The 16,486-nt window shown below is 36.9% G+C and overlaps 1 protein-coding gene across 9 annotated transcripts in view; it reads left to right on the plus strand.

Annotated features, from left to right (window-relative positions):
- Window positions 1–16,486, plus strand: part of LOC115219295 (kielin/chordin-like protein) — a 34,398-nt gene that overhangs the window by 11,796 nt on the left and 6,116 nt on the right. For 8 of the 9 annotated variants that reach the window (XM_036508758.1, XM_036508760.1, XM_036508761.1 and 5 more), the window contains 8 exons: window positions 1,087–1,224; window positions 2,434–2,565; window positions 4,131–4,262; window positions 6,259–6,396; window positions 7,473–7,610; window positions 9,412–9,549; window positions 13,314–13,451; window positions 15,743–15,880. In XM_036508758.1, the coding sequence (XP_036364651.1) occupies window positions 1,087–1,224; window positions 2,434–2,565; window positions 4,131–4,262; window positions 6,259–6,396; window positions 7,473–7,610; window positions 9,412–9,549; window positions 13,314–13,451; window positions 15,743–15,880 (1,092 nt within the window). The remainder of the gene's footprint in view (window positions 1–1,086; window positions 1,225–2,433; window positions 2,566–4,130; window positions 4,263–6,258; window positions 6,397–7,472; window positions 7,611–9,411; window positions 9,550–13,313; window positions 13,452–15,742; window positions 15,881–16,486) is intronic. The other variant, XM_036508763.1, reaches the window with a different exon arrangement.

The raw sequence follows: 16,486 nt of genomic DNA on the forward strand, positions 1-16,486 counted from the left end.
TGGTGGCCAGAAAGGAAGGGCAAGGACACAAGATGTGGAATACTGTGTTTGTTTGCTACCGATACGACGTTTTTGAATTGAGGACGGAAAGTGATTCGTCTGTAACTCAATGCTTCAAGTCTCATAGTGTATTAATGAGTTCATTTAACATTGGGTGGGGTGTCGATATTTGGAGCATCAGAAGCAGACGTTGAATAGGAATTGGTTTGGTCCGTCTTCTTGGAACTATGTTGACGGGAAAACGTTATCCTGACTTCTGTAGATATTGTAAGTTGTAAACTTGGCCAATATGGAGACGGCAACATAACTATGTGACAACTGTCCGGTTGTTTTGAGCGATGGTTTAGTCTTTTTACTATTAAAACGCTCTCACTTTGAAGATGTGGTTTACATGAAAGAACGACTGATATCCGATAATATTGATAATCTTCTTCTTGGTTGTGTCAAGGCTCTGAGAAAGACGACTGTGTTGCATGTTTAACACGTGTGGCCGCTCAAGTTTGTTACTAGTGAGGTTTAAACAATCAGTGGGTTTACTCTTGTGTTGACTTGAAGTATACAGGTATTCGTCGTAATGTTTATGGGTTGGATGATATGCGGTGTGTTGCTTTAATTGGCCAATTATGTGCCAATCTGATGAGAATTATTAGGATTTGGCTCATCTGGAATACAACCTGTAGGGGTTTGAAACAATTAAATGAATACATATACATATATGGTGAGTATATAAGAACATATACTCGGCCACACATACAATCGCTCAGGTATATCTGTATACATAGATACATAGATACATATATACATACATACATACTTACATAACTACAGACATATATACATTCTACATACATGCATATCTATCTATCTGTCTATCTGTCTATCTATCTATCTATCTATCTATCTATCTATCTATCTATCTATCTATCTATCTATCTATCTATCTATCTATCTGCCTCTCTGTTTCTTTCTCTTTACAACACACATGCAAGCGCGCGCACACACACCCTCATCTGCGTATGTATATGTACATGTGCTGTTCATTCCATTATATCATTTATATATTTTGATTTCTCACATCTGATCCAGGGAAAAGATCAGCTGCTGTGTGTCACCTCGATGGAAAAGACTTTGCTGCAGGAGAATCATTCAAAAAAGACTGCAACACATGTGTCTGTGGGAAAAATGGAAACGTAGCTTGTACCTTAATGTTTTGCATAAATAAAGGTATATATAACATGAAATTTAGTATTTAAGAATGTCGAATTGAGGGGTGCATACACAGAAACTGAAAGAGAGAGAAAGTGAAAGAGGTCTGTTTCTCACGTCCAAATCCGGTTTAAACATTAAAAAGTGACCGTGGATATATTTAAATCATTGAGACTCAACGAAAGACGTAGATTGTGGCGGTGTCAGTGTAGCAGACATCCTTCTTAAATTCCAGCCTGGAATGTTTCATTTCGGAAGCCAAAACCGTTGACGGACAATGTTACTCTATGTCATAATTCTAACTTTGTGTTTCTGCGATTAACACCTGGTGAAAAGCCAGAGTGAAATTACCAATAATCACATGAAATCGCATGTTTTACATCAGATGGTTCTTTTCCTAGACGGTTACTATGACAACAGCTAGGGATCCACGCACTCCCACTCGTTTTACTGAGAACCCTGGCACGAATCAAGCGTCCCCTCGATCAGATCGAATGTTATCAGATATGGTAGTTAATCCATAACTGGGATCCTGACAGGTGCCACTACTCCGGGTCAGAGTAGACCTGCGAACAAGATTGGCTAAGAGATGGTTCCGCACACCTGAAGACCTTGAAACTCCTGAAACAGGGAACCATTATCTGATGTAGTTTAAAGGCACACCCCGTAAATGTATACACACACACACATAGTAGCACACACGCATACCCACACATACATACATATGCACATGTTTAGACATGCTACTATATGCATGAGAATACATACATAAAACAAAATATACAAATTTGCCGATGCACTGACCCGAAATACTGCACATATCCACACATATATACAAAAATTACCTGCTAATGTTGAAATTCCAACGAAGGAGCCTTGGATCTATGTTAAAAACCGGCTCTTTCTCTACTAGCAAGAAAGCTTAAATAAAACTGAATAATGACATACATACATACATACATACATACATACATACATACATACAAACATACATACATACATACATACATACATACATACATACATGCATACATGCATACATACATGGATCCCTCCTCAGTGGAAGATTTATAATGATTAAAAAATAGAAGAGACATACATAAATATTTACCAATGCATATTGTTGGGTGATAATGATATATGAGTGTGTGTATATGTATTATCAAGTTTCCTATATATAATGTGATGTTTTAAAATTTGATTTGTAACACGTGAATATTTTGCCAGCGAAAAGATCCAGTGACGGATGCCACCATAATGGAAAAACCTACGCCGAAGGAGAATCATTCAAAATAGACTGCAACACATGTATTTGCGGTAAAAATGGTTTGGCAGGTTGTACAAGGATGTTGTGCCCAGGTATTTGTATACCCATTAATTTGAATATTTATGTGTGATGTCCACTAAGGAAGTGCAGAGATACACAAAATGATGAACGATGTGTTTGTTATCGATTCCACCATTGGAACATTTTAAAAATTTGCATTAAGATATGCAATCACGGCTTATCGACGCTACTCAAGCTAAATATATACTGTCACGTTGCTTGTGAGGCTGCGTGTCAATAACAGTGTAACAAGATCATGTAAACATTTGATAGCAACTCTTATTTCCCTGAACAAGTGATATTCAGTCGGTCAAGAATTATGAAATGTCCTCGAGTCAACACCATTGAAATAGTAATTCCGCAGCATTCATTAATAGTTTATTACAAAAGCTCTGTACTGAAGCTTGCGAAGACAGGAGAAGATATACACATTAGACTCATATCGGCCGAGTTGAGCGACATTTCCAGGTTGAGCAAAAGCCGTTTAAACGACTATTGTAATGACAATGGAGTGTGTGAGCTGAACCTCGGGTGCAGTTGGCGCTATAAACATGCGTTTATATAATCATTGTACGAATAAGTTCCAGAAGCATCTAGAATCTCGTGAAGTCTGGCTGCTGGTTAGTCAATAACTCGACCTCTCGCGCGAATAGGGTTGTGTATTGTCGTGACATGAACTTCATAATTTAACAACTCGGTTTCGACACTTGTTAGAATATCACTTAAGGCGACACTTCGCTTTGATATTAATGTTGTTGATGTGGACATCCGCTGCAAAGTCTCATTGGATTGCAAGACGATGAAACATTTGAAGCAAGATTTATAGGTAGGAAACACAATTTATGCAGAAGTAATGATCCTGCGTACAAATATCCTCTACTCTGGGAGAAAGCGCTGTTGTGCGTCACTGCTTTTCTTTCATCTTACCTTGCTGAACCTGTTTCACTTCTGTTACTAACTTTCTCTCAAAAGCTCGTAACCGATTCGACATTTTACCTAAGAGATGTTCTTTGATTATCACTGACAACTTCTTTGGAGCTGAATATTGCACAGCAGCATCAACCACAAGTTTCGCTTTGGATAATGTACCGCTAAAGTAGTACCTTTTTTTTCTAACAAAAGAGAAATCTGTCCTTGTGTATTAGTAAGTTATCCTGCTAGAATATTCATTTTTCTTTCGAATTTAGTTGTTAAAGTTTGTGAGCAATAAATAGGTTATTCTTCAACAATGCACAAAATGTTTTAACAATTTTTAAATGTAATTCTAAATAATATTTAATTACAATACAAAGGGGTTTTTAGAAGCATCGAATGATTAATAGGGATCCATCCGAGAAAAACAGGAATTAAAGGGATTCGAAGGAAAGAAGAAAAAATTGTCGGGAACAACTAGTATAGAGAATTTTATGATAATATTTGTAGTTCTTTTCAATTGTATAGGACATTAGTGTGTGTGTGTGTGTGTGTGTGTGTGTGTGTGGTGTGTGTGTGTGTGTGTGTGTGTGTGTGTGTGTGTGTGTGTGTGTGTGGTAATGAATTTCCTATTTATTATATGTTATATATTATTTTAATTTCCAATACCTGAATTATTTTCCAGTTAAGAGATCCAGTGACAAGTGCCATCATAATGGAAAAGATTACAATGTAGGAGAATCATTCCAAGACGACTGCAACACCTGTCGTTGTGTAAAAGGTGGTTTGGCCGCTTGTACAAGGATGTTGTGTCCAGGTATTTGTGTGACCATTAATTTCATAATTTACAGTGTTGTGCTGATGCTCCATCACGAAATGTTTGAATATTTATGGGTGGTGGCCACAAAGGAAGGGCAAGGACACAAGATGGGGAATACTGTGTTTGTTTGCTACCGTTACCACGACGTTTTCAATTTGAGGACGGAAAGTGATTCGTCTGTAACTCAATGCTTCAAGTCTCATAGTGTATTAATGAGTTCATTTAACATTGGGTGGGGTGTCGATATTTGGAGCATCAGAAGCAGACGTTGAATAGGAATTGGTTTGGTCCGTCTTCTTGGAACTATGTTGACGGGAAAACGCCATCCTGACTTCTGTAGATATTGTAAGTTGTAAACTTGGCCAATATGGAGACGGCAACATAACTATGTGACAACTGTCCGGTTGTTTTGAGCGATGGTTTAGTCTTTTTACTATTAAAACGCTCTCACTTTGAAGATGTGGTTTACATAAAGAATAAATGATTTCCGATAATATTGATAATCTTCTTAGTTTTCTCTCAAGAGAGAGATAGGGAAGAGAGAGAGTGGAGGATGGAGAGAGGGGAGATAGAGGGTGAGAGTAATAACTACAGTCTGCTCCTCACGTCTAAACCCGCTTTAAAGATAAGAAAATGACTGTGGATATATTTAAAGCACTGATACCAAGCGAATAATGTAGATCGAGGCTGCGACAGTGTGACTGGGATAGTGAAAAGTCTATTTTATTTTCAATTGAACTAAGGATTTTTTTATATCACTTATCGCTTAACGCATACGCATAAGTGCAATTCCGTGAAATATCCACGCTTATTTACGTGGCAGATATATGCAATTTAACTAAAGGTTGTATCATATGTATGGGATATTTTTTCTTTATGGGGAAAATGGTAAATTAAGAGTAAATATTTATTTAATGAGTGCTGTGTATAAAGATTATAAAATTGTGCATAAAGTATATAAAATGCAATAAGTAATCATCGTTTTCCAATTATTCCAATTTCTTTAATTTTTCAATGAGTAGCAGATGAGCGACTATCCATACAGACACAACACAGGCTACGCCTTCGGTGGGTTTTTTTGTGGTGAGGAATAGTCTTTAGAAATAACCCAATAGGTTAGCCTTTGGGTCCCGTTTGTATCTGATAATTCTAACTAAAGATAATTTCCGCTGGTGAATAATGATACTCCGCCAAGCCTGTTTTACGTCAATTTGTAATGGGCGACGCCATTAAAACAAATTAAATTTTTGTACTTAAAGACTTTTTTAAAAACATTTTGAATCTTTATGGAGAATGTTTGTCTCTTTTGGTGGTTGTCTTTTTGAAATTGTGATTCCCTTCGCTCGATGGTTCTGGTTACCTCAGTAAAAACGTTCAAGGAAATCCTCTTATCTAATACTGAAGTTGCATCATAATATCGTGCCAAGATTTCAATTGTTTGAATGATTGCAGACGTCTGTTGTGTTTGGGATATGAATAATGATGTCAAGTACAAGGTTTTATCAGCAAAACCTGATTTTAAAGGGTTTGTGAGAGGAATCTGTTTACTGCCAAGGATTGTGAGCAAAGAACTAGGGGTGCTTCTAGCTGATAGTGAACTTGGAGTAGGAAATGGTTTATGGCGGTGAATAGCGGTGACACGATAGAAATTGTCTTATTATGATTTAACCTTAATCAATCAATTTGATTAGAAGATAGACGAAGATTGCTGGTTCGCTGTTGTGTTTGGACGTGAAGAAGACGTGTTTTATTTAAATGCAAATGGACCAGTCAGAAATAGGGCGTCATGTAGATTAGAAGTGGTAAGAATAACGATGTGTGTTGTGTATAGACAATGTATAAAAATATTCGTTATCCTTTCTCATGGTATAGGGCAAATTAGTGTTTGATTAAGATATATCAATGTGTGTGTGTGTGTGCATGTATTGACGGGTTTCCTATAAATTATACAATAGTTTTATATAAGATTTCCAACATCTGAATTATTTTCCAGCTAAAAAATCCAGTGACAAGTGCCACCATAATGGAAAAGATTACGCTGTAGGAGAATCATTCAAAATAGAGTGCAACATATGTCGTTGTGTTAAAGGTGGTTTCGCAGCTTGTACAAAGAAGTTCTGTCTACCTCAAGGTATTTGTGTGATAATTAATTTCATAATCAAGAGCATTGTGCTCGCTAACGAAGTGTTTGGATATTTACGTGTCGTCATCACTAAGGGACAGCAGTTATCATATATACCTACCTACCTACCTATCTACCTACCTACCATATATATATATATATATATATATTATATATATATATATACCTATCTTATATATATAATATATATATATAATATATATATATATATTATATATATATATATATATATATAGGGAGAGTTTACGAAAAAAAACAAAAGACGAAGACAGGTGGTGTACAAAACAAACAGATGTATTAGTGTATTAGTATAACGCTCAGGAATAGAAAAAGTATTTTACGTTTCGAGCCTACGCTCTTCTACAGAAAGGGACACAGAAAAAAAACAAGGAGAGAAAAGAATGTGTGTAGTGGCTAACGATCTATCATGGCGACTATATATATATATATATATAATATATATATATATATAATATATATATATATATATATATATATATATATATATATATATATATATATATATAATATATGCAGCAAGCTGGCAAAATCGTTAGCGCGACGGGCGAATGCTTAGCGGTATTTCGTCTGCCGAACCTTCTGAATTCAAATTCCGCCGAGGCCGACTTTGCCTTTCGTCCTTTCGAGGTCGATTAAATAAGTACCAGTTACTCACTGGGGTCGATATAATCGACTTAATCCGTTTGTCTGTCCTTGTTTGTCCTCTCTGTGTTTAGCCCCTTGTGGGTAGTAAAGAAATAGGTATTTCCTCTGCTGTTACGTTTTGAGTTCAAATTCCGCCGAGGTCGACTTTGCCTTTCAACCTTTCAGGGTCGATTCAATAAATACCGGTTACGCACTGGGATCAGTGTAATCGACTTAATCTCTTTGTTTGTCCCCTCTGTGTTTAGCCCCCTGTGGGCAATAAAGATATATAATATATATATATATATATATATATATATATATATATATATATATATATATATAGAGAGAGAGAGAGAGAGATAGAGAGAGAGAAACTGCTTTTATATTTAGTTTCCAACATGTGAATTATTTTTCAGTTAAACGATCCGCTGCTGTGTGCCACGAGAATGGAAAAGATTATGCTGAAGGAGAATCATTCAAAAAAGACTGCAACATATGTCATTGTCTTAAAGACGGAAAAGCAGCTTGCACAAAGATGTTGTGTCCACCTAAAGGTATACAAAATATTTAATTTGATAACGTATGAAAGAGATGTACAGGGTGCGATGGGTAAATTGTCGCCATTTTAATGTTTTTAATTATGTGCATTGTTTGTTTTTGATTTTGTCGACTACACAGTATAGAAGGGTCGGTTGGGCACCGTCTGTGAGAAGAACACAACCATGACGCAATTCACTCTGCCAGAAATTTGGAAACGACATGCTGTATTGCTTGGCATTCGCGTCAGAGGCTCCATTACAAACAGATAGTGAACACACAGAACATCCGTTAGCTTGCCGTATCCCCAAAACATGTACTGAAAGTGATAAAAATCAAACATCCAGTTAATATTATGGTGTTTGGAGTGATCACTGGTGATGGTAACGTTATGCCTTCCATTTCATCTTCCCACACGGCCTCAGACTCAACACGGAGGCCTACATTAAGTGTCTGGAGGAGGTAGTACTGCCCTGAGTGAAGAGAGTGGCTGCTGGAAGACCCTACGTCTGGCAACAGGACTCTGCACCATGCCACACAAACAGGAGGACTCAGTTATGACTGTCAGACAATTTTTGCGACCACATCACCCCTAACATCTGGCCACCTGACTGCCCAGACTGAAACCCCCTTGATTATTATGTGTGGGGCATAGTTGAGCGAGAGATCAACAAAACTCTTTGTAACAAGGATTATGGTAGCATTCACCAACTTAAATAAGGAGCCTGTCCAGAAGAGTTGCAGAAGATTCCGAAGTCATCTGGAGGGCGTGGTTGAAGCCAATGGTGATTTTATTGAATAAATTTACTCTTTAGTATTTCAAGATATATTTATGTAATTTTGGTAAATATATTTGTTAAAATGAGATGTGTTATTTTCATTTTTGTGTGATTTTGACGACAATTTATTCCCCACAACCTGTATATTTATGTGCTGTGGGAGGACAGTGACTTAAAATGGTGAACGGAATGGTTCTTTATTTTGTCCCCACCATATTTGATGATTTCTTCAGTCACGTTATATATTATATAGAAAAGGGAAAGAGAGAGAGAGAGAGAGAGAGAGAGAGAGAGAGAGAGAGAGAGAGAGTGCACATACTAGGCTTTGTAGCAGAATGAGGCGGAGGAGCGTAAATGATAAATAGGTAATAGTAACAGTTATACATTTAAGAAATTTGTTTTATTTAATTTTATTTTAAGGTGATAAATATTTTTCATAGGAGAATTAATATTCCTTTCATCATTTGTTATAAAAGCACCAATCAACTTGATAAAAATATTCCAAAATTACCTTTCGTATGACAAGTAACACTCTAGTTCAGTGATTCTCAACCTGGATCCATATGGTCCCTGTGGATCCTATAAGATTTTGGTAGGGTCCACGTAAGAAAATAGTAAACTGGGGATCCACAATAATATTTCAAGGGCCCCTGAAAATAATTTTGCTTTAGATGTATGTATTGGTGTGTGATGCAAGAAAAGCTGGGTTTCTTTGTCTAACGTTTTATTTAGTTCAACCTGCACAAGTTAATGTGTGGAAAACAAAATAAAAATTTTGAAAAAAAGCTTCTATAAAACTAGTTTTTATACATCGAATGGCTAGCGGGATCCGACATATTAAAAGAGTAATCAAAGAGGTCCATTAAAAAAATGGTTGAGAACCCATGCTCTGGTGTCATTATATAAGGCGTATGTGAAATATCTTCAAAACTGGAGCAAACAGTGCAAAACTGCTAGCATATTTAGAATCAGTGCCTCGACTATACCAGAAAATATATCTTATTTGCAAGACGCTTCTAACGTCTGGAATTTGTTTCAGTGGAAAGATCCATTGCCGTGTGCCAATATAAGGGGAAAGATTACGCTGAAGGAGAATCATTTAAAATAGACTGCAACACATGTAATTGTCTTAAAGATGGAGGAATTCGTTGTACAAGGATGTTATGCCCGCCTAAAGGTATACGTAACTTTTAATTTGATATTTAAATGAGTTGAAGTGAAAAGTGCTTACGAAATATTTGAAACGAATGTATATTTAGGTATGAAGCTCAGCAAGAAGAGACAAAGAGTGAAAGTACTAAAGCAATTCTTTACAGCTGTTTCCGTCATATTTGTGATTTTGGTCTTTTTGATGGTTGTGTCAAGTAAATTGCAGTATGTGTTTATGAGTGAGGAATGGGGTAAATTCAATTCCAATGGATGAAACTGTTCTTCATACTGCACGCGTTATAGGATGTGAACTTTACCAAGACTGATGTTGCAATACAAACTACAGACAAACAGCTTAATTTGTTTGAGTAGGGTCGGGGATATTCGAGAGAGCATAAAAGTGGAATTTAATGCAGATATGAGAGACAACATGGCAAGCAACAACTGCAATAATAATAACTACAATAACAATAGTTACAAATGTTTTGAAATTTGCTGTAAACTAATTTGACTTGGAAGTGAAATGTGCCCAGGCAACGATTATGTCCCAGCTACTCGTTTAACATTTTAAACATGTTTTCTTCTATGAACAGAATGATTTTCATTACTGATATTTGTTGATAAATATTTAGTTGTTTTTCTTTTTGATAAAAAGTATTAAGGCCCAGTGGTTTATATTTCATGCATCTCCTCGTACCTATATATATGGAGGCGAACACCTTTCTCCGTGTAATTGGCTTGAAGAATGTGTGTGTGTGTGTGTGTCTGTCTGTCTGTCTGTGTTTGTCCCCTTCCAACATCGCTTGTTTACGTCCCCGTAACTTAGGGGTTCGGCAAAACAGACCAATAGAATAAGTACTAGGCTTACAAAGAATAAGTCGTGGGGGCGATTTGCTCGACTAAAGGCGGTGCTCCAGCATGGCCGCAGTCTAATGACTGAAACAAGTGAAAGAGTAATTAATAATTATTTTAAAATAAGGGAGTTAGTTTTCACTCACCCTGTATATATCAAACATTGTTAAATAGTTAAATGATAAAAGGTAAATTTACCTAATAAAACAACACATGATATCTCAGGAAGTAACTAGATCACTAAGATTACTTAACAAAAGGGAACAATTGGTTAATGTTTAAACAACCGAGCAATTTTATCATGAATTAACTTCCTGTTAAAAATTGCTCGTTAATTTAGAGGATATTTGGGTCACTTTTAACAACTTACGCTGAAATTGTAAACGTTTCGAATAGAAGGAAATAGATTAGCGTCAACTGACTAAAGCCTCTCTGCGGATGTCCCATTTGCTAGAAATAGCAGACACAACTCCACAACTCCTTCAAATTACAACCTTCTTCGAAGGTTGGGAGCAAAAGTCACGTTAGCTTATAGAGTCCTACTTATCCGTTATAAAATTATATAATTGTAGCCCGTTGTATATACTCTTTTACTTGTTTCAGTCATTTGACTGTGGCCATGCTGGAGTACCGCCTTTAGTCGAGCAAATCGACCCCAGGACTTATTCTTTGTAAGCCTAATACTTATTCTATCGGTCTCTTTTGCCAAACTACTAAGTTATGGGGACGTAAACACACCAGCATCGGTTGTCAAGTGATGGTGGGGGGACAAACACAGACACACAAACATACACACACACACAACACACACACACATATATATATACATATATACGACGGGCTTCTTTCAGTTTCCGTCTACCAAATCCACTCACAAGGCTTTGGTCAGAAGACACTTGCCCAAGGTGCCACACAGTGGGACTGAACCCAGAACCATCTGGTTCGTAGGCAAACTACATACCACACAGCCACATATAATTTGATAAAAGCAATTTTTAAAATTATATAAAGAAAATATTGCTGGTTTCAATGATGAATCTCCTCTTATCAACTATCAGTAAAAACTTATAAACATTTGAAGTAGAAACAGTTTATCTTCTGTCTGGTGGTCAAGAACATGTCCTCTTAAAATATAGTTTGATATAGAGTTCAAAGTGTTAGAGAGTAAGAGAAGGGGTTTAACTGTCTATTGTCTAAAAGAAATCTTTGTGTGTTCCTGTCAAAGGAGTAACTAAAAAACATTTATTTAATGGGTTTTATGTCCACCTGTGTGTGTTGTGTTGAATGTCTTTTCAATATGTTTGGAATGTGACCAGCTGTGTGTTGATGGGTGTGTATATTGTGATGAATGTCTTGTTGAAGAAAGAGTTATATTTGTGTGTGTGTGTGTGTGTGTGTGTGTGTGTGTGTGTGTGTGTGTGTGTGTGTGTGTGTGTGTGTGTGTGTGTGTTTGTGTGTTTGTGTGCCTGTACTTGTCCACACCCACCATCGAATTTGGTGTGTTTACATTCCTGTAACTCACTGGCTCAGCAAAGGAGACCAATAGAACAAGTACTAGGCTTACAAAGAATAAGTCCAGGGGGTCGATTTGTTTGACTAAAGGTGCTCCAGCATGGCCGCAGTCAAATGACTGAAACAAGTAAAAGAGTAAAAGAGTAACTGTTCAATATTTGGTAGGCTGAAGCAAATTTCTACTGCATCACCTGCTACACCTCCGTATTGCTAGGGTGTCTGCAGCATTGTGTGTTCTTTTCTGCTGTTGGAAGCGTGCAAACCCTTCCTGACACTGTACTGAGTTAGTTTTCTCCCCTCTTGGGGTATGGTGCAGTCTTTTGTTGTGTTACTGCTTGCATTGTGTGTTGAGTGTGTAATGCTTTGGTTTTCTGGATTGATGGTGGAAGTTTATTTCACTGGGTAAATGTTATATAGATTGTGTCTTGCATTTGTGGATTGTTTTGTTTAGGTTATATAACTGGATGGATAGTGTCTTTTGTAGGATGTGGGCTGTTCTTAGTAGGGCTATTTTTTGGACAGTGTGTACTGTTGAGGATCCAAGTATAGCTTCTATATTTTCATTATTATTATCATTATTATTATTATTATTATTATTATTATTATTATTATTATTATTATTATTATTATTATTATTATTATTATTATTATTATCATCATCATTGTTATTATTAAGGTGGTGAGCTGGCAGAATCGTTAGCACACTGGGCAAAATGCTTAGTGATGTTTCATCTGTCTTCATATTCTGGGTTCAAATTCCGCAGAGGTCAACTTTACCTTCCATCCTTTCGGGATCGAAAAATTAAGTAGCAGTGAAACACTGGGGTCGATGTAATTGACAAGCTCCCTCCACTAAAATTTCAAGGCTTTGTGCATTCACTAGACAAGATTATTATTATTATTATTATTATTATTATCATTAGTAGTAGTAGTAGTAGTATTAGTAGTAGTAGTAGTAGTAGTAGTAGTAGTAGTAGTAGTAGTAGTGCCTATGCCTTAGCAAAGGCAGAGGTATTGTTTTCAGTCATGTTTGTTTGTCTGTGGACAAGATATCTGAAGAACTTTCGGATGGATTTGAATGAAACTTTCAGGGATGTTTGGCTTCATGACTTGTACAAACTGATTAGATTTTGGGATCAATCCAGTAATGGACAAGGATTCTTGATTATTTTTCCCGTTTTTTTACTTCATTTTTGAGAGCCATTGGGCTCATTTTTAGTATTCTCATTTGTGAGAGCAGTCGAGTTTATTTCAGATATTCTCATTTTAAAAATCATCTCCGGCTAATCGTTGAGAGGACATTGGTGTTGCCTTGGCAGAGGTTTGCACTCTCTGAATGCTCTTGTTGTCATTATTATTATTGTTGATGTTATTGTTGTTGTTGTTTTTATATCTAATTACCAACATATGGATTTTTTTACTTTGTAGAAAAAAGGTCCACAGGAGTGTGCCACCATGAGGGGAAAGAATTCAAATTAGGACAATTAATCCACATTGACTGCAACGTCTGTCGTTGTCTTGTAGGAGGCATCGCAGCCTGTACAAAGAAGAGCTGCCCACCTAAAGGTACCTTTTGTCTTTTACTTGCTTCAGTCATTGGACTGCGGTCATGCTGGGGCAACTGACTCGAAGGGTTTAGTCAGACAAATTGACCCCGGTACTTATTTTTTAAAGGCTGGTACTAATCCTATATTGGTATCTTTTGCCAAATTGCTAAGTTACAAGGATGTAAACGAACCACCACTAGTTGCAAAGAGGTGGTGGTGGTGATGGTGGTAGTGAGGGGGACAATCACAAACACAAGGACACATACTCATACAAACACACACACACACACACACACACACCACACACACACACACACACACACACATATACATACACACACACACATATATACATACACACACAGAGGCTTCTTTCAGTTTCTGTCTATCAAATCCACTCACAAGACTTTGGTCAGCCTAAGGATATATTCTTTTCTACTCTAGGCACAAGGCCCGAAATTTCTGGGGAGAGGGCCAGCCGGTTAGATCGACCCCAGTATGCAACTGGTACTTAATTTATCAAACCCGAAAGGATGAAAGGCAAAGTCGACCTCAGCGGAATTTGAACTCAGAACGTAAAGACAGATGAAATACCACTAAGCATTTTGCCTGGTGCACTGATGTTTCTTATTTCTTTATTGCTCACATAGAGGGGACAAACAAGGACAGACAAAGGGATTAAGTTGATTACATCAACCCGGTGCATAACTGGTAATTAACTTATCAAACCCCGAAAGGATGAAAGGCAAAGTCGACCTCAGTGGAATTTGAGCTCAGAACGTAAAGACAAATGAAATACCGCTAAGCATTTTGCCTGGTGTGCTGATGTTTCTGCCAGCTTGCCACCTTAGCCCAGAGATGTATTAGAAGACACTTGCCCAAGGTGCTATGCAGTGGAATTGAACCTGGAACCAGTTCAGAAGTAATTTTCTTACCACATATCCATACCAGTGCTTACATCTAACATTTAATTTGATATTGTATTGCTGGATGCTAATGAAATCAGTGAAAAGGATGTTTCACTCAAGTGTGATGGTTACTGAAGAGAGACAGGGCATTAAGATAGTGATAGGGGTGGGTTCATTTTTACTGGTCTCTTTTAGGATTTGAGTAGCAAAAGTAATACAAGGGATTCTGTAGGGGCCAATAGGTTGGTTCTTTAATTGTAGAGAAATCTGAAGTGATATGCATTCATACATACAAATATATGTATATATGTGTATGTATATACATACACATGTGTGTGTGTATATGTGCATGCATGTATGTATACATATGTGTGTGTATGTATGTATGTGTGTATATATATATATATGTGTGTGTGTGTATGCATATATATGTGTGTATCTAGTTGAAATTTACAGAAAAACAAATGACGAAGACAGGTGTATAAACAACAAGCAGGTGTATTAGTTTAATGCTTGGGAATGTGAGAAAGTCTTTTACGTTTTGAGCCTATGCTCTTCAACAGAAAGAAACAAGAGGAAATAAACAGAGAGAGAATAAAAAAATCTTTTGGAGCTAGCGGTCAATATATATATATATATATATTTGTATACATATGCATATATATTCTTTTATTTGTTTCAGTCATTTGGCTGAGGCCATGCTAGAGCACCACCTTTAGTTGAGCAAATCGACCCTAGGACTTATTCTTTGTAAGCCTAGTACTTATTCTATCAGTCTCTTTTGCTGAACCGCTAAGTTATGGGGACATAAATACACCAGCATCAGTTGTCAAGCGATGTTGGGAGACAAACAAAGACATACAAATACACACACACACACACATATGACAGGCTTCTTTCAATTTCCATCTACCAAATCCACTTACAAGGCTTTGGTTGGCCCGAGGCTATAGTAGAAGACACTTGCCCAAGATGCCATGCAGTGAGACTGAACCCAGAACCATGTGGTTGGTAAGCAAGCTACTTACCATATAGCCACACCTGCACCTATATATATATATACACACACACACATATATACACATATACATATATATATATATATATATACACACATATGTATAGGTAGAGGAGGTGGTCAGACTCTGCACAATGAGTAGACAACCCACCATGTATGTATTATATGAGAGACTTCTTTTAGTCTGCCAGCCTCAATCCACTTACAAGGCTTTGGTTGTCCTAGGGTTATTGTAGAAGACACTTGCTCAAGATGCCATGCAGTGAAACTGAACCTGAAACCACGTGGTTGGCTGGTAAAATTTTTAAACACACTGCAATATCCATAATTTATTTATCTATATATTTATTTTATTAAATTTCCAACATTTGAATTCTGTTTCAGAGAAAAGATCCACTGCTGTGTGCCACCACAATGGAAAAGACTATGCTAAAGGAGAAACATTCAAAATAGACTGCAACACTTGTCGCTGTGGTAGAAATGGTGCTGCAGCTTGTACAAGGAGGTTCTGCTTCCCAAAAGGTATTTGTGTGGCCTTTAATTTCATATTTAAGGGTATTGAGCTGAGATCTGCCCCTGTTTGAAAGGATGTATACACACACATAGATATACATACATACATACTTATATATACACACACACACACACACACATATGTATATATATATATTAAAAATAGGGAAAGCTGGTTTATGTGATTACCTACGGTTATCTGTCCATAAAGGGTTTAGCTTCATGGCGTATCGTCCAGATTCCAAAAACCTGTTGGCCCATGACCTCTTCAAAATGATATATACTTCTCTAAATCTTAGAGTGTGCTTCTTCTTTCGGATTTATGTTTTTTACAAGTGATATATATATATAAATATTAAGTGTGGCTTATTCCCAATTTTATAACCAAAAGGCAGAAATATATCCATCACCAAAGTGACTGAAAACATGAGTCAACACAAGTATTGCTAGAAATAAGAGTTAAGGCAACTCATAGCCACAAGAAGCACCTTATCTTAATGATTGATAAGGAAGGCAAGATCCCTCAGCGTCCATGCAGAGCCAGATGACCAGTGATTTTGCATTTATATTGATGCTGGTTAACGACTCCCACCTAGTGCCTTGGGTTAAACTCAA

Source organism: Octopus sinensis, linkage group LG14, assembly GCF_006345805.1.
Source record: "Octopus sinensis linkage group LG14, ASM634580v1, whole genome shotgun sequence".
In the NCBI taxonomy this organism is placed as follows: Eukaryota; Metazoa; Mollusca; class Cephalopoda; order Octopoda; family Octopodidae; genus Octopus; species Octopus sinensis.